Source organism: Perissodus microlepis, chromosome 15 (assembly GCF_051167445.1).
Source record: "Perissodus microlepis isolate ML-2025 ecotype Zambia chromosome 15, ASM5116744v1, whole genome shotgun sequence".
Taxonomy (NCBI): Eukaryota; Metazoa; Chordata; class Actinopteri; order Cichliformes; family Cichlidae; genus Perissodus; species Perissodus microlepis.
The window spans coordinates 31782851-31807015 of record NC_140475.1 but is presented as its reverse complement, the minus strand read 5'-3'; the positions used below and the strand labels follow the sequence as shown (position 1 = coordinate 31807015).

Here is a 24165-nt window from a genome sequence, read left to right as displayed (position 1 = left end):
TTAATCCTGTGGCAGAATTTCTTAAAAAAAAAAGAGATTTGGCTTTGAGGTGGATCAGTGTTCTTTTTGTACTGATGAAAATGAAACCCTAGAACATCTTTTTTTTTCTATGCCCTATCACACAATGTATTTGGTGCAACTTAAAAAATTGGATTTCCCTAAATATTAATGATGTGCCACTATTAGAATTACATCATAATTTTTTTTATATGGATCATCTAGCATTGGGTGTCTCAGACATTATTAACATCATCATACCTTTGAGTAAATATCATATCCATTGTGCTAAATGGAGGAACGCTAAGCCTTCTCTCCCTGGTTTTATTGATGATTTTAAGAATTTTTTTTTCTTTGCTAAAAAAGACAAAAAGCACATATGCCAGAAAAATAACCAGGATAATGCCCGTCTCCTGCTATTCTAAATTTTGACTTATGCTGAGGCTAATATATTGTTAAGTAATGCAGCTGTCTCACTAAGGTCCAGAATCGATTCGTTCCACGATTCGATTGAATTCGATTCGATTCAATTCAATTCGATTTGATTCTGGGAAATTTTGACAGTCAGAAATATTATAATTCAGATCAGTACATTTACATATTTTTGTATCTAAAAAAAGGAAGCTGACACACGCAAGACTTTATCAAAGGTATAAGCGTCACAGCAGATGCCTTTGTGTAAAAGTAGCTGAAGATAAAACACAGAAAAACATGAAGGTGATTTTCCTGGCCTGGGATTTTATAAAAAATATTCTGCAGTACATCAAAAACGAAACAAAACCATTAATCAACATATGAACGTTACCTCTGACGTTCCAGCGGTTTTATTAGAGACACGGCTAAGCGTTTTGCATTTTGCATAATTTTAAAAAGTTTAAATTTGTTCAGTATTGAACGGCAGAAATTAGGTTTTCTTTTCGGAACTATGTAAAATGAAAAAAAAAAAAAAACAGCGACCGACAGCGCTGTAAACAACGGTAGACTTGTGCGTAACAAGCAAGCGAATAATGCAGAAAACAGATTTTTAGACGGGAAATTGTTCTTGAAGTACAGAGAAAGAGAGAAAGAGAGAGAGAGAGCTGTACATGAAGTGTGATTTTATTGTGGTGGAAGCAAAACAGTAAACGTCAGAGGGAATTCATGACGATGTTTATGTGAAGCTCAGTTTGGATCTTCTTTTGCTGCTGGTTCGGTCAATATTGTTTGGAGAGAGATAAAACTAACAGCTTTAGAATCGGCGCAAAAACGGCGTGAAAACAAAGCCAGACCCTCGACGATTTTACGTTATGCAAGCTAGAATCAATTTTAATCGATTATAAAAACCCACCCCTAACTAGCAGGTTGCTGAGTAGACATCTGTGTAGTGGTTTGTTTGAAATCTACCACTTTTTCCTTCAGTTTCCTTGTCAAGAATTAACTTCCTGTTCAACTGAAACGCCTTCCTGTTCAACTGAAACGCCTTCCTGTTCAACTGAAACGCCTTCCTGTTTAACTGAAATGCCTTCCTGTTCAACTGAAACGCCTTCCTGTTTAACTGAAATGCCTTGGTTTTTCAGTAGTGTGTGTGAGAGCGTTTCAGTAGTGTGTGTGAGAGCTAAAATTTCAGTAGTGTGTGTGACAGCGTTTCAGTAGTGTGTGTGAGAGCGTTTCAGTAGTGTGTGTGAGAGCTAAAATTTCAGTAGTGTGTGTGAGAGCGTTTCAGTAGTGTGTGTGAGAGCTAAAATTTCAGTAGTGTGTGTGAGAGCATTTCAGTAGTGTGTGTGAGAGCTAAAATTTCAGTAGTGTGTGTGAGAGCGTTTCAGTAGTTTGTGTGAGAGCGTTTCAGTAGGGTGTGTGAGAGCTAAAATTTCAGTAGTGTGTGTGAGAGCGTTTCAGTAGTGTGTGTGAGAGCGTTTCAGTAGTGTGTGTGAGAGCGTTTCAGTAGTGTGTGTGAGAGCTAAAATTTCAGTAGTGTGTGTGAGAGCGTTTCAGTAGTGTGTGTGAGAGCTAAAATTTCAGTAGTGTGTGTGAGAGCGTTTCAGTAGTGTGTGTGAGAGCGTTTCAGTAGTGTGTGTGAGAGCGTTTCAGTAGTGTGTGTGAGAGCTAAAATTTCAGTAGTGTGTGTGAGAGCGTTTCAGTAGTGTGTGTGAGAGCTAAAATTTCAGTAGTGTGTGTGAGAGCGTTTCAGTAGTGTGTGTGAGAGCTAAAATTTCAGTAGTGTGTGTGAGAGCGTTTCAGTAGTGTGTGTGAGAGCGTTTCAGTAGTGTGTGTGAGAGTTAAAATTTCAGTAGTGTGTGTGAGAGCGTTTCAGTAGTGTGTGTGAGAGCTAAAATTTCAGTAGTGTGTGTGAGAGCGTTTCAGTAGTGTGTGTGAGAGCTAAAATTTCAGTAGTGTGTGTGTGAGCGTTTCAGTAGTGTGTGTGTGAGAGCGTTTCAGTAGTGTGTGTGACAGCTAAAATTTCAGTAGTGTGTGTGAGAGCGTTTCAGTAGTGTGTGTGAGAGCTAAAATTTCAGTAGTGTGTGTGAGAGCGTTTCAGTAGTGTGTGTGAGAGCTAAAATTTCAGTAGTGTGTGTGAGAGCGTTTCAGTAGTGTGTGTGAGAGCGTTTCAGTAGTGTGTGTGTGAGAGCTAAAATTTCAGTAGTGTGTGTGAGAGCGTTTCAGTAGTGTGTGTGAGAGCTAAAATTTCAGTAGTGTGTGTGAGAGCGTTTCAGTAGTGTGTGTGTGAGAGCTAAAATTTCAGTAGTGTGTGTGAGAGCGTTTCAGTAGTGTGTGTGAGAGCGTTTCAGTAGTGTGTGTGAGAGCGTTTCAGTAGTGTGTGTGAGAGCTAAAATTTCAGTAGTGTGTGTGAGAGCGTTTCAGTAGTGTGTGTGAGAGCGTTTCAGTAGTGTGTGTGAGAGCTAAAATTTCAGTAGTGTGTGTGAGAGTGTTTCAGTAGTGTGTGTGAGAGCTAAAATTTCAGTAGTGTGTGTGAGAGCGTTTCAGTAGTGTGTGTGAGAGCGTTTCAGTAGTGTGTGTGAGAGCTAAAATTTCAGTAGTGTGTGTGAAAGCGTTTCAGTAGTGTGTGTGAGAGCGTTTCAGTAGTGTGTGTGAGAGCATTTCAGTAGTGTGTGTGAGAGCGTTTCAGTAGTGTGTGTGAGAGCGTTTCATTAGTGTGTGTGAGAGCGTTTCAGTAGTGTGTGTGAGAGCGTTTCAGTAGTGTGTGTGAGAGCTAAAATTTCAGTAGTGTGTGTGAGAGCGTTTCAGTAGTGTGTGTGAGAGCTAAAATTTCAGTAGTGTGTGTGAGAGCGTTTCAGTAGTGTGTGTGAGAGCGTTTCAGTAGTGTGTGTGAGAGCTAAAATTTCAGTAGTGTGTGTGAGAACGTTTCAGTTGTGTGTGTAAGAGCTAAAATTTCAGTAGTGTGTGTGAGAGCGTTTCAGTAGTGTGTGTGTGAGAGCTAAAATTTCAGTAGTGTGTGTGAGAGTGTTTCAGTAATGTGTGTGAGAGCTAAAACTTCAGTAGTGTGTGTGAGAGCGTTTCAGTAGTGTGTGTGAGAGCGTTTCAGTAGTGTGTGTGAGAGCGTTTCAGTAGTGTGTGTGAGAGCGTTTCATTAGTGTGTGTGAGAGCGTTTCAGTAGTGTGTGTGAGAGCTAAAATTTCAGTAGTGTGTGTGAGAGCGTTTCAGTAGTGTGTGTGAGAGCTAAAATTTCAGTAGTGTGTGTGACAGCGTTTCAGTAGTGTGTGTGAGAGCTAAAGTTTCAGTAGTGTGTGTGAGAGCTTTTCAGTAGTGTGTGTGAGAGCGTTTCAGTAGTGTGTGTGAGAGCTAAAATTTCAGTAGTGTGTGTGAGAGCTAAAATTTCAGTAGTGTGTGTGAGAGCGTTTCAGTAGTGTGTGTGAGAGCTAAAATTTCAGTAGTGTGTGTGAGAGCGTTTCAGTAGTGTGTGTGAGAGCTAAAATTTCAGTAGTGTGTGTGAGAGCGTTTCAGTAGTGTGTGTGAGAGTTAAAATTTCAGTAGTGTGTGTGAGAGCGTTTCAGTAGTGTGTGTGAGAGCTAAAATTTCAGTAGTGTGTGTGAGAGCGTTTCAGTAGTGTGTGTGAGAGCTAAAATTTCAGTAGTGTGTGTGTGAGCGTTTCAGTAGTGTGTGTGTGAGAGCGTTTCAGTAGTGTGTGTGACAGCTAAAATTTCAGTAGTGTGTGTGAGAGCGTTTCAGTAGTGTGTGTGAGAGCTAAAATTTCAGTAGTGTGTGTGAGAGCGTTTCAGTAGTGTGTGTGAGAGCGTTTCAGTAGTGTGTGTGTGAGAGCTAAAATTTCAGTAGTGTGTGTGAGAGCGTTTCAGTAGTGTGTGTGAGAGCTAAAATTTCAGTAGTGTGTGTGAGAGCGTTTCAGTAGTGTGTGTGTGAGAGCTAAAATTTCAGTAGTGTGTGTGAGAGCGTTTCAGTAGTGTGTGTGTGAGAGCTAAAATTTCAGTAGTGTGTGTGAGAGCGTTTCAGTAGTGTGTGTGAGAGCGTTTCAGTAGTGTGTGTGAGAGCGTTTCAGTAGTGTGTGTGAGAGCTAAAATTTCAGTAGTGTGTGTGAGAGCGTTTCAGTAGTGTGTGTGAGAGCGTTTCAGTAGTGTGTGTGAGAGCTAAAATTTCAGTAGTGTGTGTGAGAGTGTTTCAGTAGTGTGTGTGAGAGCTAAAATTTCAGTAGTGTGTGTGAGAGCGTTTCAGTAGTGTGTGTGAGAGCGTTTCAGTAGTGTGTGTGAGAGCTAAAATTTCAGTAGTGTGTGTGAGAGCGTTTCAGTAGTGTGTGTGAGAGCGTTTCAGTAGTGTGTGTGAGAGCATTTCAGTAGTGTGTGTGAGAGCGTTTCAGTAGTGTGTGTGAGAGCGTTTCATTAGTGTGTGTGAGAGCGTTTCAGTAGTGTGTGTGAGAGCGTTTCAGTAGTGTGTGTGAGAGCTAAAATTTCAGTAGTGTGTGTGAGAGCGTTTCAGTAGTGTGTGTGAGAGCTAAAATTTCAGTAGTGTGTGTGAGAGCGTTTCAGTAGTGTGTGTGAGAGCTAAAGTTTCAGTAGTGTGTGTGAGAGCTTTTCAGTAGTGTGTGTGAGAGTGTTTCAGTAGTGTGTGTGAGAGCTAAAATTTCAGTAGTGTGTGTGAGAGCGTTTCAGTAGTGTGTGTGAGAGCATTTCAGTAGTGTGTGTGAGAGCTAAAATTTCAGTAGTGTGTGTGAGAGCGTTTCAGTAGTGTGTGTGAGAGCTAAAGTTTCAGTAGTGTGTGTGAGAGCTTTTCAGTAGTGTGTGTGAGAGCGTTTCAGTAGTGTGTGTGTGAGAGCTAAAATTTCAGTAGTGTGTGTGAGAGCGTTTCAGTAGTGTGTGTGAGAGCTAAAATTTCAGTAGTGTGTGTGAGAGCGTTTCAGTAGTGTGTGTGAGAGCGTTTCAGTAGTGTGTGTGAGAGCATTTCAGTAGTGTGTGTGAGAGCTTTTCAGTAGTGTGTGTGAGAGCGTTTCAGTAGTGTGTGTGAGAGCTAAAATTTCAGTAGTGTGTGTGAGAGCGTTTCAGTTGTGTGTGTGTGAGAGCTAAAATTTCAGTAGTGTGTGTGAGAGCGTTTCAGTAGTGTGTGTGAGAGCGTTTCAGTAGTGTGTGTGAGAACTAAAATTTCAGTAGTGTGTGTGAGAGCGTTTCAGTAGTGTGTGTGTGAGAGCTAAAATTTCAGTAGTGTGTGTGAGAGCGTTTCAGTAGTGTGTGTGAGAGCGTTTCAGTAGTGTGTGTGAGAGCTAAAATTTCAGTAGTGTGTGTGAGAGCGTTTCAGTTGTGTGTGTGAGAACTAAAATTTCAGTAGTGTGTGTGAGAGCGTTTCAGTAGTGTGTGTGTGAGAGCTAAAATTTCAGTAGTGTGTGTGAGAGTGTTTCAGTAGTGTGTGTGAGAGCTAAAATTTCAGTAGTGTGTGTGAGAGCGTTTCAGTAGTGTGTGTGAGAGCGTTTCAGTAGTGTGTGTGAGAGCTAAAGTTTCAGTAGTGTGTGTGAGAGCGTTTCAGTAGTGTGTGTGAGAGCTAAAATTTCAGTAGTGTGTGTGAGAGCGTTTCAGTAGTGTGTGTGAGAGCTAAAATTTCAGTAGTGTGTGTGAGAGCGTTTCAGTAGTGTGTGTGAGAGCGTTTCAGTAGTGTGTGTGAGAGCGTTTCAGTAGTGTGTGTGAGAGCTAAAGTTTCAGTAGTGTGTGTGAGAGCATTTCAGTAGTGTGTGTGAGAGCGTTTCAGTAGTGTGTGTGAGAGGTAAAATTTCAGTAGTGTGTGTGAGAGCGTTTCAGTAGTGTGTGTGAGAGCTAAAATTTCAGTAGTGTGTGTGAGAGCGTTTCAGTAGTGTGTGTGAGAGCGTTTCAGTAATAATGTCCCTTACGGCACCTCATATGTTATGGCTGTACTTCAAGTATACTCTTAAAAACAATACATATTTTATGCATAGTATAACCTTGTGAACTAATTGTCACTAATTTAATTTTCTAAAAGCAGCACAAGGGTAATATTATATTAACTATATTAACTTTCACATGTGTGCTTGCGCTTCTAAATGTCACCTGTTTTGCACTGGGGGGAGACCTACTCTACTTTTTACTCATGCAAATCTGTTGTTTTAGGGATCAAACACGCCCCGGTCACATTCTGGGAGACCCTCAACGGAGAAACAACCCAGATGCCTTAGATACCAAAAACATGTCTCTGACTCCCTTTACTCTGGTCCGGCTAGTTACACATCTCGCCATGATGCTGGGAGCCTCAGAGAAACCTCAGGTGGGCTCTAATTTAGAGGCTCTTAACCATCATAAATAAAGTATCTAAAGCTATTTTGTACAGTAGCTGTAATATTTAAGCAGCTTTTGGTGACTTGGTGAGACTAGCATTGTTTTAGGTTGTGTGTAGCTCACTGATTAATATTCTGCAAAATAGTTCAACTCAATGAACGATGTTGCTGTCTTGCATGTAGTATGATGCTATTATCCACTGTTTTTTTCAGGTTGTCCAACAGATAATCCAGCCACCTGTGGAGGATGTCAGTTTGTTTCTCAGGCTGCACATAATAAAGGATCTTGAACAGCTGTCACAGGCACTGGGAAAAGGAGCTGACGACACTGTAACATCTGTTCACTTGGTGCTCAGATCACTTCAAGAACTACCACATGCCAGTAACTGTAAGGAAGCCATTTGTTAAAAGACATACATGGCAGGACAAAAGACTGTGAAACAAACTTAATAATAATTTGAATAAAGCAGACCTCCTTAGACAGGAATTGTTTTTGAGGATTAAATGTCAACAAATATGGAAACTGGTATTTTGACTGTTTAACCAATGGCTATGTAAATGTTTTTTCTAGCTACTATCGACCCTTACCTTACATCCAAAGAATCCAGAAACACCTGGGAGACTACTGTGGCTACAGATATTATGACACCAAAGTTGAAGGTAATTCTTTAAAATCACTATTTACATGTTTTGACTTTTTTCATTTTATAACTGATATTTTTTCAGTCTTATTTGTACATAACTGCCTTTGCCAATATTTTGTGTCCAGGATCTTGACCAACTCCTACAAGAGGCAAAGGGAACCATTAGAAATGACTCCCGTGTATCTTCCAACTTCATCATAAGGACAATCCACGGTGATGACTGTAGCTTCCTCGCCTCACTGCAACAGGGCTCTGAGGTCAACAGCTCAGCAGTGTGGAGCTGCAGGGAGAGGCTGTCGCTGCTCAGCCTCACACACATTATGGAGACTAATGATCAAAAGGAGGAGCTCCCCCTGCTCTTGAGGTTCCTGCAGAAGGTGTGTGTCTCACAGATGTAACCCTTTCACAAAATTATTTGGAATTCACTGCTCTTGTGCATTTCAAACAATCCTGAAATTTTCCTTTTGTGCAACCTTTATGTAACACCCGCCCCACGTTCTATTGAGAGGGGTCTTTACTACTGATACTCCCTTTTTGATGCTTGTGACATGAATTGTGCAATAAAATAGACTATATGGAAATAAACCAGACACAAGGAGGTCAATTATAAAATACTTCTAATAAAACAAAAGAAAAGAAGTAACATTAATAAAGTTGTCGAGCAATGGTTAGGTATCTAATATCAACTGTAACCAAATGATTAAATAATACGGTGGGCCCACACACACTCCTTAACTGCAACAGTCTTTCTGTGTTAACAAACACCTCATTGCAGGCCTGAGTCGTGGCTCGGGTGCATTGGGACCTAAAACAACTTGGCCGCTTCACTTGTTGCCAAGCAGTAAAATAAAAAGCACGTGCAAACAATAGTACTCACACCTCCAGGCAGTTCAAGGGGCTAGTCTGGGAAACTGGGTCAAGGCCACTAGCAGGGCGCGGCAGCAGCACTCGCAGTTACCGTATCCACGTGTTCCTACGTTAACACATAATCACAACAAAAGGGACCTCTCTGGCATGCCAGCAAGAGCTCTGTCTCCTCCTACCAAATCAAATAACCCAGCTAAATGCCGATTTACATACTATTACATACTGTCTCAGCAATATTACCATTTTCTAAATATATGAGTAAATATATGAGTTTCAAACACAACTCACAGATTCATATTTACCTCGCAGTAGGGTACAACAGCTTTCACACTGATCGTCAACCTGAAAATAAAAGTTTGTCACCTTCCCATGAACTCTGCGTCCACATGACACTGTTCCTCATCTCTCCTCTCTCTTTCCGCGGAGTGAACACGGCTCCCCACTTACTCCAACCCACTCTACCTGAGACTACTTCAGGATTGGCCCGGAACTGTAGTACATACCAATACCATTACAGAAAATAATGACATACACCTCAAAATGCAAATAAGAACGCTGTGCATCTAATTAACACACATTTGTATTCATTCTTAAACACACATAACATTTACATTCAACCATCAAAATAAATGAACTATTTATATAGCCAGGGCTACATTTAGACTAAATGTCAAATTTGTCCTTATATATTATGACTTTTGATTTTTCTGTAGTTGAGCTCTCTCACTACTTTGATTTCTTTTTTCCAATTTGAATCCCATTATTCATAATAATGTTGTTTCTAAAACTATTTTAGAAATATTATTGATTATTACTATTATTTCCTGTGTGCACTAAAAGTTTTACTTATAGAGGGTCACCAGTATCTAACACTGATAGAAAGGTGGGGTCAGTTCTGGGCAGTTCACAATCCAATCACAGGGCTGACATGTAGCTTGACTTCAGACTACAAGCCCAAATTGGCATATAATGACATGCAATCATTTGTGCCTGCTGCTAATTTGGAATTACAGATTAGCCAAACCTGTGAAAGCTATAGATTTGATTAAACTACAGTATTACTTTGCAAGACGTATTATCCTGATATTCTATATATAAAATCATAATAAATTACTCTTTAAAGTTTCAATAAGTGGGTCAATATTCTCAGTAACAGAATTAGAAATGACCAAAGATGTGATACCCATTTATCTAAACTTCTTTTTACAGGAAAGAGAATTTCGACATATCAAATTCCTCCCAGAAATCCTAATGCTGCAGAAACGTTTGGTGAGACAGTACCAGAACGCAACTGAAGAGATCGCGGGTTCCATCAGAGAATTCATTGATCAGCAAACAGGTACAGAGATTAGATGGACTTAAACTTGAACAATTGACTGTTGTACTAATTTGTATTCATTTGAAAATCAAAAACAAAATCTGTCACCAAAGTTAATATTTGCTGCAGGGACAACTGACATATTTTTTTTCTCTCTGTTTCATTTCATGTCATAAAAATGTAGTCACTGTTTCTTTGCCTTTTGTCTTTTTTTTAAGTTTTTAGTCACTGTTTCTAAATTACTTGTTCCAGACATGAGCCCATGGTATCAAAAACACATTGAGACCTTCCTGAAAACATGGAATGAGCTAAGAGTCTCTGTGACCGGCAGTAAGTAAAGCACTAACCTGCTCTTTGTCTCACCTTCACATTCAATCTATTTATGTTATTACATATTTTCTTGTCTCTCCTTAAACTATTTTGTTCTGTGCATTGTGTTCAAATTAAAAAGATAAATAAATGAATAACATGTCTTCAATTTAACTTAAAATGAGAACAGTGCAGTTCTTGATTGATTTCAGTTGCCCTGTGAGAACATACATTTACAGTGTACTCTACTTGACAATAGTCATCATTTTGTCTGCTACAGTCGAGTATAATAATTGGTGTTTTTGTGCATATACCACATAAGTCAAAGTAATGGAAAAAGCTGTATTACAAATAAGGAATTATTTATCTGTCCTTTCAAAACTATAGATGAAATAAAAATTCCAGAAGAATTTTGCAGCAGGGATTTGGACCTGGACAGTGACCTCAGGTACCTCCTGCCCCGTCGGCAGGGTCCAGGCCTGTGTGCCACAGGGCTGGTCAGCTATCTGGTGACTCTCCACAATGAGTTGGTGAATGCAGTGGACCGTCACACAGGAGAGGACAACAGGTAGTTTTTTAAAGCAGTTTATTCTGCATTTTTTTCTACCTATCTATTTTCTACCTGAAGTTCAAGTGAAACTTCAATAGTCTTAAGTTAGGTGAGTCAAATGAGTATCATTCAGAGGTGTTAGTATTAAAAATCCTTCCTTTCGCCTTGGAGCTTGACATAGAAACACAGAGCCACATAACCAATTACTGAGTCGATGCTATTGATATATTATATATTGTAAATATAATACAGTTCAGTTTTGCTCAACAAACATTTTTCTTCATTCTAGACCAACATTTAACCAAAATTATTTGGAAAAGAAATGTTGGAAGATTAAAGTTCATATCTACATTGTGATGTCTGCAGTGACTACACAGTGAGTCTGTTGGAGCTAATGGAGCAGCATGTGATCAGCTATGATGTGGAGAAGGACCTGTTTCCTCTGGTTTTGTCCAACTGCCAGTACAGCTTGGAACGTGGCCACGAGACAATATCTGAGTATGACCTGCCCAGGATCCAACAGCAGATCCTCACCCGCTTTCTGCAGGGAAAACCTCTCATTACCCGCGCAGTGAGTCCCCACAGCCTGGTTTGGTTAAAACATGTGTCCCACACCTTAAACGACCCAAATTCCTAACTACTGTACAGTCTGGTGTTGACTGGATTGTGCATTACCTTCAGGGATCTTTCAAGCTCAGAATGAATCTTTGAAGGTGGTCATGCAACACCCTTGGTGTATATTTATTTGTTTTTATTTTTTGCATGATTCAACATAGTGAAATCTAAAAAGCACAAATGAGAAGGAAGTTCACTTTCTGTTAAAATTCTGTCATAACAGATGGCAGGGGGCAAGCTGAAGCTGAACTAAAAACAATACAAACACAAGCAAGACTAAGCTATTATTGTTTATTCCACATTTTATCACAGGAATTGCTACAGCATGTAGATGTGGGTGTAAAGACCTCTGTGCAGCACATTGTTAAACAAACAAATAGTGTAATCAAATGTGTAGACCACTTCACTACGGAGATTTCATTTATTGTGTCGGTTAACTTCATCATTTGAGTTCTCATATTGTATCTGTTCTGTGTGGTCATACTTATTTTGCAGTAATATCTATGTGTTTGTATTGATTCACCACTTTTGAAATCCAAGCTCAAAACCATTCTGTTTAAAACTGCTTTTTTTTGTGATCCCTAAACCAAACCCCTTCACTAAACCCCCTGTTTTTTATTAAGGGAATTCCCACATTGGTCAACACGCAAGAGAGAGACTATGAAACCATTTTCAAAACTGTTCATGGAAAAGTGCCACAGGTACAGTACTGCGTTAGCAAGTTATCACTACACTTTGATGTACTTTACAACTCTACATGATTATAGCTGTCTATGTGTAAAACCCAAAATACATATTTAAGGTACAAAATTTCCAGGTTAAACAACAAATTTTTTTTCACTTTCTTTGTGCTGAGTCAATAACTAACAGTACCAGTTAACAGCAAAAGCACTGACACATGATATGTGGACTTTAGATAGTAATAGATTATTACAGTTATACCAGATTAAATTCTTGCTTTTCACCAAATCACAGATTTATTTCAGGCCTAATAGTTACAGCAAATAAAGCAATACTCTGACATTCATCCAGCTGTATTTGACTTAAAAGTACTACTCAAGCTTTACATTTGATATTTATGTACATGTGCATGCACACAGCAATAAAGGGATTTACATAACTTGTGTCTTTTAGGTTCACTAATATTTTTGTTTCTCTGTCAGAGTGTTCTGACATCTATGGCACAGAATACTGTGTCCAGACAGCTGGACTCCTACAGCGAGGTGTGCGAGGCGCTCAAGATTGTGGAGCTGCTTCTGGGTTTCCTCTCAATGACGGGTGGTGATCCCACAATGAAAGTGGTCTCTTACCTTCAGGAAATACTAAAGATGGACCAAAACATTGATCATCACATACTGAAGGTCATTGCATGTACACTCTTTCACTCTGAGCCTCACATGTCAAACATCAATATTAATAATAAGACAAAAACCAGATAGAACAAACTGTTTATAAGTTGTTGAGGGGTTTTCACTTTTTTGCAGGCTTTTAGCAAATGTGAACTGCAGCACTGTGTTTGTCTGTGGCAAGTCCTGTCCTCTCTCAGCTCTGAAAAAATGCTGCAACTCAAAAGAGTAAGTTTGATATTTGCTGTATTTTTTTTTTCAGATTCAAAATTGCCAGATTAAACATCATATGCTTATTTTTCACTAAGCATAGATAAATTGTAAGTTTTGAAGCTTAGCTTCAGTGTTAGATTAAATGAATGTGGCTTGTACTAAAAAAAAAGCACTAAATGGTCAGTATGACCATTAACCATATATGCTAATCCATCTACCATATACATACAAAATGCATGCTTGCATGTCTTGTTAAAAAGGAACCCTTTTTGGGGTATCCAGCCGAGTACCAGGTGCCACTGACTGAGGAAAACAAGATTAGGCTGAAAGGATTCATGTCCAGAGGAAATGTGGACCAGTGGCTGCTTGAGATGCATGAGTTCCTCTTGTTGTGTCTGGGCCGCCTACGAGCAACTGAGGACTACAATCCATCATGGAGGTAAACCTGTTGTATGGTATCAGATTATTTGTTTGGTAATGCCATTGTTCTGTTTGGCCCTGATTTAGCAGGTGTGAAGAGAGATTTACATCCTAAACCTCAAAGTCACAGCAGATGATCCTGTGTAGCCAAAATATGGATATATAAGAGTGATCTCAGAGATGCAAAGATATGCGTACAGTTATAGATTAGTCTGAATGAAGCAAAATATTTTCATTTAAGTATTAAAAACTTAAAACTATTTATATTTAAAACTGTGTTAGTTTGTCTAATTAATTTTCAATTAAGTCTCTGAAAATGTGTGACTGTGTATAAAAATGACTGTAATTCCTAAACAGTTTAAAAAAAAAAAATCTGCACTTCCATCAAGTCTTAAAATTTTCATTTAAAATCAACTGCAATGGCGTACAGAGGCAAAGCTATCTTAAAAAGGTCTTTGTCCAATTACTTTTGAGTTTTTATCCATATTTTATTCCACATCACTATAGTGCCCCATCGTTTGGCCTTGTCTATACCAAAAGTGTGTCTTTATTATAATATGTTTTTAGTTTTCCTGCTAAGTAAAAAATTATTTGCTCCAATGAAAATTTATCTATTAAATGAATATATTCTTTCTTTTGACAGTCTGAAGGAGGCGGTCAATGCCTACATGGATCGTAAAGAAGTAGAAGTCCCTACTTACGTGGAGGAAAACTTCTCTGAAAAACTGCAGCTGTCTCAGATAATTGAGACCTGGAAATACACCATCACAGCCAAACAGGAGTTGATGAATGAGTGATCAACTGAATGAGTGCATAGAGAGATATTAGTTATCTAAAGAAGTAAACAAAGGTATTTTTTCTGCATTTATTGATGTAGTAATCATAGGATGTGTTGTGCTGTTAATTTGTTTTTGAATTATTTTACAAATTCAATTCAACAACCAAAAACTATATTTACATTTTAATATTTTATTTTTCATTATATTTTACTTCTCTTGCGAATGGTTTGAATTTTAAAAAGAAGAGTAATATTATCTTGCTGCAAGGAGTGAATAATATTTCTCCATCTAATAAGAAATTAAAGCAATAGGTGATTGATACACATAGAAAAAAGCAAAATCATGTAATCCAATGTAAATGTGCGTGGTTCGTTCATAAATATGCAAGGGAATGGTATACTGAGCATTTTCTACTTTTTCATTCATATTAAATTTTTCTTAGATTTTTAAATTCGCTAAGTTTTTATTTGCATTTGTGTAAAAGTTGAGATTTGCTAATTTTCTATGTTTTTTTTTTCATTTAATAGCTTGAGTTATCAGATTTCTATGACGTGTGTTGAACTGCCTTGAGGCGACTTTTGTTGTGATTTGGCGCGATATAAATAAAATTGAATTGAATTGAATTGAACCAGAGATCTTAGTTTATCAGTTAACTTTAAGTCATACTACTTCTTTGAACTCTTTTATTTGTTTACGGTCTTGTTGATGTTTGTCTTGATTCGTTTATAATAAAGATTAGAAATTACCTTTAACCTCTGTGAAAACAATGAAACAGCAAAGCAGAATAAACTCAAGCACATCCTCAGTGAGCTGCTCATGTATTCACTGTGAGAGTATATACAGTATGACTGCTTTGATATATTTTATATATCATTTTTACATGATTATGTTTTTGTTTTAAGGTGAAATCTTTTAGGGTGAAGTAACAACAGGATGGATTGATAAACTAGTACGAAAACTGCACATTTTCCATTTTTTCTTACATTTTCCATTTTTTCTTACATGTTAAAAAATTCTAAATGTTCATTTGCATAAAAGTGACTTGAATACGTTCATTTAAACAAAACATTTGATTTGCAATATGAGATTATTTCCATTTATCTGTGGCGGAAAGTTTTGGGGTGTTTTTTTAGATTTTTGTGTGTTAAGCAACTTCATCAAACATGAAGTATGTAAGGAGATAAACTGGATGAGTTTATCATTTTTATTTTTCATCTTTATAAACCAACAGGTTTTACTCTTCTATTTTTGTATTATTTTTTTAATTTTTCATTCCTTTACTGAGAAAATTGATGATGATTCACTGTTTTTATGGTATGTTTTAGCATTATTCTTGCATTTGTTTTACAGCTAAAGAACAAAATATGATTTAAACATAAACTAGTAAAGAAATTAATGATTGATAGTTTTCTTTTTATATTTTACTAACAGTGTCAAATACTTTTTGCTTGCATCAATTTGAAAGTCAATATTTTACATTGTATCTGTTTTCTCTAATACTTGGATTTGAAAAATTAAAAATAACACTGAGGCTCAACAAAAACAATGATACACAGCAAGGCAGATAAAACGGGTGTATTATTTCTTCACTATGAGCTACCTGCTCATGTGTTGCATTTTGTCAATCTAAAAAAAATACTAAGAGTTATTTAGAAAATTCAGAAATGCATTGTTGAATTTGACAATCATATAGTGTGAAACTTTGTTGATTTACTCTTTATGCTGAAGGATTATGTACACGTTTCTTCTTTTTTTTCTGCTTTCTTTTTTTTTTAAATCAAGTATATTTTTACTATTGACCAGCACTCAGAGACAAAATTGTATTACTTTTTCTTATATATATCAAGTATCCTGTGTTGATAATTTGTTGTGTATCTGCTAAAAGATTAAAGTACATTGGAAAATGTTTCCTCTGATATAGTCAATGAAGTAGTTGTTACACACATGTAACCTGAAATATATTATTCCTGCCATAGTTACACATTTTCAGTCACTTATTGAAAATTAACCCCCTCTGGAAAAAAAAAATCTGTTCAGCTTTAGGAGACTGTCTGACTTAGATTATCTGGTTATTTTATGATTCATTATGAGTAAATCAATAGTGTTTTTTAAAAAATTTAATACAATAACATATTTATGTTTTATGGTTGTTTACAGTGCATTGAAAAAAATTCCTACCCCTTCAACTTTTAAACATTTTGTCACCTTGCAGCCACAAACTTCAATGTTTTCGATTGAGATTGTCAGTGACTGACCAACACAAAGTAGCACATAATTGTTAAGTGGTACAAAAATGAGACATGGATGTAGATAAAAGTTGTAGATAGGTTTAAAGCAGGGTTAGGTTGCAGGGTTAGGTTGAGCAAGGAAAGCACTGGTCAGAGGAGTTTCTAAGAGGCCCACGGTCACTCTGGAGGAGCTGGAAAAATCCGCAGCTCAGGTGGGGAGAATCTGTAAGTTGTGTACTCCACAAATCTGGCCTATAAAGAAGAGCGACAAGAAAAAAGCCATTGTTGGCAGAAATACATAAAAAGTGCCTTTTGCAGTTTGCCAGGAGACATGAAGGGGACACAGCAACTGTGTGGAAGAAGGTGCTCTGCTCAGATAAGACCAAAGTTGGGCCTAAATACAAAGCGCTACGTGTGGAGCAAAAGTAACACTGCCTGCTCATCACCCTGAACACACCATCCCCACTGTGAAACATGGTGGTTGCAGTATCATGCTGTGGGGATGCTTTTCTTCAGCAGGGACAGTGAAGCTGGTCAGAGTTGATGGGAAGATGGATGGAGCTGGAAGAACCTGGAAGAAAATCCTGGAAGATCCTGGAAGAAAACCTGTTGGAGGCTGCAAAGGACTTGAGACTGGGAAGGAGACTCACCTTCCAGCAGACAGTGACCTTAAACACAAAGCAAGAGCTACAATAGAATAGCTGGGATAGACCCCACCCCCCACCCCCGCAACCAGGCTATGAGGTCAGTTTCCTGATCATTAACATGCAAATTGTAATGACCACTGATCAATGGCCATGAATACAATTCACATAGATTTGGAGAATGTCTGCAATCACAGCATTGCAAGATGGTGAAAGATGTATCCCCACGGCTCCTCCTCTTTCCCTTTTCATGTAAATAACCTCCCTGACTCCAAACGCTCAAACCAGCATTCCTCCCTGTCCAGGATGGGTACATCTTCATCATCGAAAGAGTGTCCACCGGCCTATAGGTGTAAATAGACTGCAGAGTCCTGGCCTGACGAGTTAGCTCTTCTGTGTTGTGGCATCTACTTAGCCACAAGCTGTTTGGTCTCTACAATGTATAAATCATGGCAATTCTCCTGGCACTTAACAGCGTACACTATATTACTCTGTTTGTGTCAGTGGACCGGATCTTTGGGTGAACTAATTTTTGGTGCAGCGTGTTTTTGGGATTTAAAGTCACACAGACGTGGTGTTTAGAGTAAATGTATCTCAGCTGTTCCGATACTCCTGACACATAAGGGATCAGTAGAGGTTTCTGCTTAGGCAACAGTTGTCCTGCTCTCCTGGAGCCTTTTTTAGGTGTCTTCCCAGCTTTGACAGAATTCCAGCTAGGATAACCACATTTACTCTGGGCCTTTTTCATATGATATTCTTCTTCTTCCCTGGCTGCTGTATCTGTGTGGATGGTGTTCATTTCAGGCTGTTTGAAGGATAAAGGTGATCATACCAAATACTGACTTCCAAGCTTATTAGCATTGTACAGACTCAGTATTTACTTTATACAGGTGAAACTCAAAAAACTAGAATACCATGCACAAGTTCATTTATTTCACTAATTCAACTTAAAAGGTCAAACTAATATATGATATAGACTCAATACATGTAAAGCAAGATATTAAAAGCCTTTATTTTTTATGATTTTGTTGATCATTACAGCTTATGAAAACCCCAATTTCAAAATCTCAGAAAATTAGAATATTACATGAAATCAATAAAACAAGGATTTTAAAGAGAGAAATGTCGGACCTCTAAAAAGTATAATCATACATATGTACTCAGTACTTGGTTTGGGCCCCTTTTGCATGAATTACTGCCTCGATGCAGCATGGCATGCATGCTATCAGCCTGTGGCACTGCTGAGGTGTTATGGGAGACCAGGGTGCTTCAATAGCGGCCTTCAGCTCTTATGTATTGTTCAGTCTCATGTCTCTCATCTTTCTCTTGGCAATGCCCCATAAATTCTCTATGGGGTTCAGCTCAGGTGAGTTGGCCAATCAAGCACAGTTGCCCCATGGTCATTGAACTAGGTTTTGGTATCTTTTGCAGTGTGGGCAGGTGCCAAGTCCTGCTGGAAAATGAAGTCAGCATCTCCATAAAGCTCGTCTGTGGATGGAATCATGAAGAGCTCCAAAATGTCCTGTTAGACGGCTGCATTGGCTCTGGACTTAAAGCACAGTAGATCAACACCAGTAGATGACACAGCTTCCCAAATCAACACAGACTGTGGAAACTTCACACTGGACTTCAAGCATCTTGAATTGTGTGCCTCTCCATTCTTCCTCCAGACTCTGGGAGCTTGGTTTCCAAATGAGATGCAAAATTTGCTCCCATCAGAAAAGAGGACTTTGGACCACTGAGCAACAGACTAGTTCTTTTTTTCTTTTAGCCCAGGTGAGACGCTTCTGATGTTGTTTGTTCTTTAGGAGCAGCTTGACAAGAGGAATACAAAGCCCATGTCCAGGATCTGTGTCTGTGTGGCAGGTCTTGATGCACTAACTCCAGCCTCAGTCCACTCCTTCTGAAGGTCCTTCACACTTTTGAATGGCCTTTTCCTGACAATCTTCTCCAGGCTGCGGTTATCCCTGATACTTGTGCACCGTTTTCTTTCACACCTTTCTCTTCCACATAACTTTCTATTAATGGGCTTTGATACAGCACTTTGGGAACATCCACCTTCTTCTGCAATTATGTTTTGAGGCTTTCCCTCCTTATGGAGGTTGCCAATGATGGTTTTCTGCACAACTGTCAGGTCAGCAGTTTTCCCCATGATTGAGATTCCTACTGAACTGAACCAGCCTAATGCACCATTAAAGGCTCGGGAAGCCTTTGCAGGCGTTTTGGATTCATTAGCTGATTAGAGTGTGACACTTTGAGCCTACATTAAACCTTCTTACAATATTCTAATTTTCTGAGCTTCTGAATTTGGGGTTTTCATAAACCATAAGCCACAATCATCAAAATTATAACACATTAAGGCTTGAAATATATTGCTTTGCATGTACTGAGTCTATATCATATATTAGTTTCACCTTTTGAGTTGAATTACTTAAATGAACTTTTGCATGATATTCTAATTTTTAGAGTTTCACCTGTATATATCTAGGTGGTGGTGGTGGTACCTATGGCTCAGAAGGTGTGTGAGTGTCCATTACTTAAAAAGCCCCAAAAGGCACAGAATAAATCAGTGTATGAATTAATGCACTATTCAGACTAGAAAAGCTTGATATCAGCACCACTTAATTCACCACAACATTGAACAAGACCCTGAGCAGCAAACTGAGACTCAGACATGAGTACTTAATAATTGCAACTCCTTTAACAAAAGCTGCTTTATTCTCATGTTCTCCTGTAAATAAATTACAATATCGTCTTTTGTTATAAAAATAAAATGAAACCCAACCAACACGTCACATGTTGGACTCTATCCATTTCAGACTTAAGAATATGAGAATCTTTTTGTCTGGATATCCTAACTGGTTGTCTTACAAACGTTTTAACAGAAGTGTTAATTTACAGGGACTGAATTTGTGTCTCCTGGTTATCAGTCTGCTGTTCACCTGCTGTGACTGACCCCACAGCGGAGCAAGCAGACAAAAAAAAGAAAGGTCTCAAACCACAAAACTTCACAAACAACAAGGAAAACAAAGTATTCTTGCAACAGAAGATGGGCCATTACACCATAAAAACTACAACTGAGGAGACAACCGCCAAAAACTAAAAGTAAAAACATTTTCCCAGTGTACCAACAGATGCAAAGTGGAATTTAGATAATGTGGTTTATGATACAAAATGTTCTTGTTATAACGATATACAAACTGATGCTAAAGGAGGAGTCTGCCAGCTCTGGCCGATACACTGGCATCTTCATAAAAAAATGTTAATATCAACTTCCAGATGTTAAAAAACAAAATTCAGTGCAAAAGCACGGCTTCTCTTAACGTCTCACAGTGAGATTTCTGCGACAATCAGTCCTAACAAAGATCACAGCAGAAAAAACACACCACAGAGACTTTTTTTCTTCATGTGCAGAAGGAAGAATCACTGATTAACAGGATGTTGTCAGAGGTGCAGCGTCGTCCTTCAGTGCTGGTTCTTCATTCCCTGTGGTTTTCCTGGTTTCTTATCCGACTGCTGCTGCTGCTGCTGCTGCTGACCCCGACTGGGGCCAGTCATCCCTCGGCCACGGCTGCCAAACAGACCTACAGAGAAGATACAAGAGAAAGTCTGTGTTAGATCAGGTAACAGAAAGTATTCCCAATCCCCTGTAAACATGACCAAATCTTAATATTTAAAATTGATAGAAAAAAAATAAATAGAATTAATAATGCAGTTAAGGAGAATTGGTATGTGACATTGAAAACAGAAAAAATGTAAAGTTATAAAGAACCTGCCACCAACACCAAGTAAAGACCAATATATGTTTAATAACTGGAAATGCCTCACACCTGACTATCACAGGTTTGTCAGAGGAAAAAGAAAATCGGGGGTGAAAGATGCACTTGGGAATCAAAACTCAATTTTCTAAGAAAAGTACCTTAGCTAGGTCTAGGGAAATAGGGAAATATCTGGTACTACTGCTCTAGCAGTACGGACTTTCAAGAGTGTATCTTAAGTTAACATAGATCCTTCAAATCCCCAAAATATTTGTGGATGTCCAACTTTGCGAGCAGATTTGGAGGCCTACAGAAACCACAATGCAATCAAACTCAGGACCTTTATTCTGAGAGGCCACATTTAACTACCACACCACCGTGCTGCCCAACTGGAAAGATCTGTTTGATATCTTTTACAAATCATCAGGTTTTGATGTGAAGCAGCCACAATCCTCTCATGTGAACAAAAAAGGAAGGTAGTAGATATGAAAAGACTTTAAATTAAACACTTATAAGAAACAATTATGAGGCTCCTGTTGGTCAAATCATGCATAAATGTATGTGGTAGAAGCTGTCAGAAATTTCAGCTATGATTACGATAATAGTCATGGGTTCCTAGATTGGTTAGGGATTCGATAATTTTTTAACCTCAGTGAAATTAAAGTTGAACTTAGATAATTTATTTTTACACTTATCAGGTGTAAATTTGTTAACTTATGAACACTCTGGAAAGAACTGACAGAAATGTGGAAACAATACTCAGTACTCTCCCATGTTTATTAAGACATCCAGCACGAACAACAAAAGCTGCTTCCTCTCACCTCGGCCACCTGCTCCTCTTCCTTTGCCCTGCTGTTTGTTCTGCTGGGCACCTCCACGTCCACGCCCCTTCGACACCACCTCCTCCTTCACCATATCGATGATTTCATCTGGGATTCGCAGATATTTGATGGTGCTTCCTCGGATGTAGCACTCAGGCATTCTCCAGAACTTATCTCCATCCTGTGAGAGGTGGAGTGGGGCTGTCGGTTCATCAAATTGGCTTAACAATTAACTCAAGATTAAAAAAAAAAAAAAAAAAAGAAAGCACTCTCTCGTAAGACCAAACAGCTACATATATAGAAATATCTGTACTGAAACAATACTTTAGTAGTGTATTTACAGCAAAAGGGGGAAAAAAATCCAAAAGTTTACTCTCATTCCTGTTTCCCATTCAAAATTCCCTGTACCTATTTAGCTAGAGTAATGTGTCCATATCAGTGTTTTTGGAACAGTTAGAGAAAAGCAGGGCTGTGCACAAACACCAGAGCGCAGACAGCCAGCAGGTGTATCCACCAAAAAGTGTGAATAACTTACTCAGCCTTTATATAAAATGATAACTCTGCACACAACAATGAAAGCTTCAAGTAATCACTGAAAACTGTCTTTTTTAACCATCAGTCATTAATCTAGAGCTTTAATGTAAGCGCAAGGTCAGTGTTACCCTGGATGTGCAGATGACTTCTCTCAGGTTGATGTTCATCCAGTTATCACAACTGACCAGGTGACCGTTGTATGTCTCTCCATTCTTCAGCTCCACCAACTACAGAGAGAAAAGACGAGGGGGGGGGCTTGTCTTACAATGTCTTCAGAATTCACAGCTGTTTCAATACTCACTACAAAAAATAAACTGAACTTGTGCCAATTAAAGTTCTAAAAAGAAATTAGGATGGGCGATAGTTTAGCAAAATAAAATGAGACAGTCAGAGCTGAAGCCACAATTATATACAGTATAAATTTCAAAAGAAACCTGAATCATTTTCTGCTCACACATTTATGATTCACTGCTTTCTACATGTAAGAAATCTTGAGATGTCACCTTCTCTCCTCATGACTATTATTATTACAGCCTGTTATATAAAATTGTATACATGGTCCACGTTAGTCTCACCATAGGGTGGTTCTGGGCAGTCTTCAGCAGAGACAGGGGAAGCTGCAAAACAACAGAGAAGCAGATCAAATATGGCAAAAGATGTGTAATCAACAGCATTTACCGAAGTGAGCACTGAAGCGAGAGTGCATAAAACAGCCAGGAGTGTTTTATTCCAGAGAAAACGTCTCCATAGCCGCGGTGTTTGGCGTAAAGACATGAAGGTGCTTTTATGTTCAGGATTTTTAAGAGTGCCTTCAGGTCTACGTCGTTTACTCACCGACTCCTATGAACTGTCAGCTGCAAGAGTATGGAGCTAAACGAGATAATAAATCCCCGCCTCAGCACGTCGAGCACGACCTAAAAGCTTTCCAAAGCTGTATGTTAAGTCTGCATATATATGCTTATTAAAAACGACTAGTTTACGTAAACGATGCTTAATTTAGCTGCTAAGCTAACTTCCCATAGCTAACGGACCGAGTACAGAGAGGCAAGGCGATGCTGCTAGCACTGAGAATGCTAGCTGAAAATCTAGCACTCAGTGCCACTAAAGAGAATAAAAGTTTTAACAACTCACCATTTTGATTGTTTCTTTTTTTCTTTTAGTGTCTTACTTGCTAACACGATTTTCCCACCTACTGTTACTCTTTGTCTTCCGGTGTGGCGAGGCGCATTCATGGCTGTATTATATGATGCTGCCCTCTACTGTCAGAAACACGCATTTCCAATATTAAATGAGCACAAATGAAAGGTGCGAAGATTAAAATGTGCACTCGCGATCTCTTTTCGTGTTTGCCACTTTAAAGGGATAGGAATAAGAATATGTAAAGTAAAAAATATCAAAATAATCAGATCAAATATTAAAATTTCATTTTTTTTTTCATTTTAGCTGCATCTCTCCTATTCCCAAGATATACTTAAGGTATACTTAATTTGTTTTATTTATAAAGATAGTTTACCAGTGGGTGTTTAATTTAGCAGAGAATCCCCTTTATCTGAACTATGTTTTCTCCCAGATTTTAAAACTGGTAACCGGAGACTGTATGGCGTTCTGGTGGTGAGCAAACAGTTAGATTAGTTATTTAAAGAATTTTATTCTTCTTTCTTCTTACATTTTAGTCCCTTACCAATTGTTTGAAACTATTGATCGTTAAAGTCAACAAATTCACTGGGAAATGGAGGAGAATTATCCAAATAACTGAAAAGTTTTCAGATATGAGACACACGATTAACATGAAATCCAAAAGCAGGTCAACAGCCAAAAACACACCGAGTTCAACACATTGTTCATCATTATAATGTAGAATACAACCATAACCACTTTCTTCTTATTTTAAAGCAGTTATTAGCAACAGCTCTCCAGGCTTTCTGAAGGTCTTTCAAAGTTTTTCCTTAGAAATGTATTGCTTTTTAACTCATTTACAGTCCATCCTAATAGTTGACCATTTTCAGAGAAATGCTTTTTGTTTTTTTCTTTCTTTCTTATACCACTTACACTGACCTATATCATTTAAGTATAAAACAGCCATATTAAAAAAGGTCACGAGAAAGCTTAATAGAGTTCAAGTTGTGTTGAAGAATAAAAGAATAAAGTTAAATATTGACTTTCATGCTGGTTAGAATTGTATAGACTCTGTTTTTTGCTTTATATTCTGTATTTTCATGTATGTTTGCACATGCTTCAATATATATCTGCACCTATTTCCCATTTTACTTGCAAAATATAAAGAAAAACGGGTAGCTCAAGACCTTTGCACAGTAATGTAAATAGTTTAATAGAAAATGAAAATAATATTCATTTATGAAGTTGCATCTTTAGCGCAGGGAATGAATGGATTTATATTTTT

General features: G+C 38.2%; 2 protein-coding genes across 2 annotated transcripts in view; one reads left to right on the top strand and one right to left on the bottom strand.

Moving 5' to 3' along the window:
* LOC146372453 (E3 ubiquitin-protein ligase rnf213-alpha-like) overlaps positions 1-15686 on the top strand; it is a 76741-nt gene extending 61055 nt beyond the window's left edge. The window contains exons 57-69 of the mRNA XM_084953314.1: positions 6555-6708; positions 6932-7106; positions 7290-7378; positions 7488-7739; positions 9439-9568; positions 9800-9877; positions 10244-10424; positions 10773-10977; positions 11645-11722; positions 12185-12382; positions 12506-12595; positions 12841-13019; positions 13644-15686. Of these exons, the coding sequence (XP_084809440.1) occupies positions 6555-6708; positions 6932-7106; positions 7290-7378; positions 7488-7739; positions 9439-9568; positions 9800-9877; positions 10244-10424; positions 10773-10977; positions 11645-11722; positions 12185-12382; positions 12506-12595; positions 12841-13019; positions 13644-13797 (1963 nt within the window). The 3' untranslated portion in view covers positions 13798-15686. The remainder of the gene's footprint in view (positions 1-6554; positions 6709-6931; positions 7107-7289; positions 7379-7487; positions 7740-9438; positions 9569-9799; positions 9878-10243; positions 10425-10772; positions 10978-11644; positions 11723-12184; positions 12383-12505; positions 12596-12840; positions 13020-13643) is intronic.
* A 3664-nt stretch (positions 15687-19350) lies between these two features.
* lsm4 (LSM4 homolog, U6 small nuclear RNA and mRNA degradation associated) lies at positions 19351-23003 on the bottom strand. Its single transcript, XM_084953986.1, has 5 exons — positions 22896-23003; positions 22340-22381; positions 21893-21991; positions 21231-21411; positions 19351-20235 (listed from the first exon to the last, which is right to left on the bottom strand). Exons 1-5 carry the CDS (start codon positions 22896-22898, stop codon positions 20117-20119), a joined length of 444 nt encoding a protein of 147 aa, XP_084810112.1. The 5' UTR covers positions 22899-23003; the 3' UTR covers positions 19351-20116.
* Positions 23004-24165: the final 1162 nt, after the last annotated feature.

Coding starts and splice junctions, on each gene's coding strand:
- lsm4 (XM_084953986.1), bottom strand. Junction 21,992..22,339: donor CTGCCCAGAACCACCCTATG/GTGAGACTAACG, acceptor TTCTCTCTGTAG/TTGGTGGAGCTGAAGAATGG. Junction 21,412..21,892: donor AAGTCATCTGCACATCCAGG/GTAACACTGACC, acceptor CACCTCTCACAG/GATGGAGATAAGTTCTGGAG.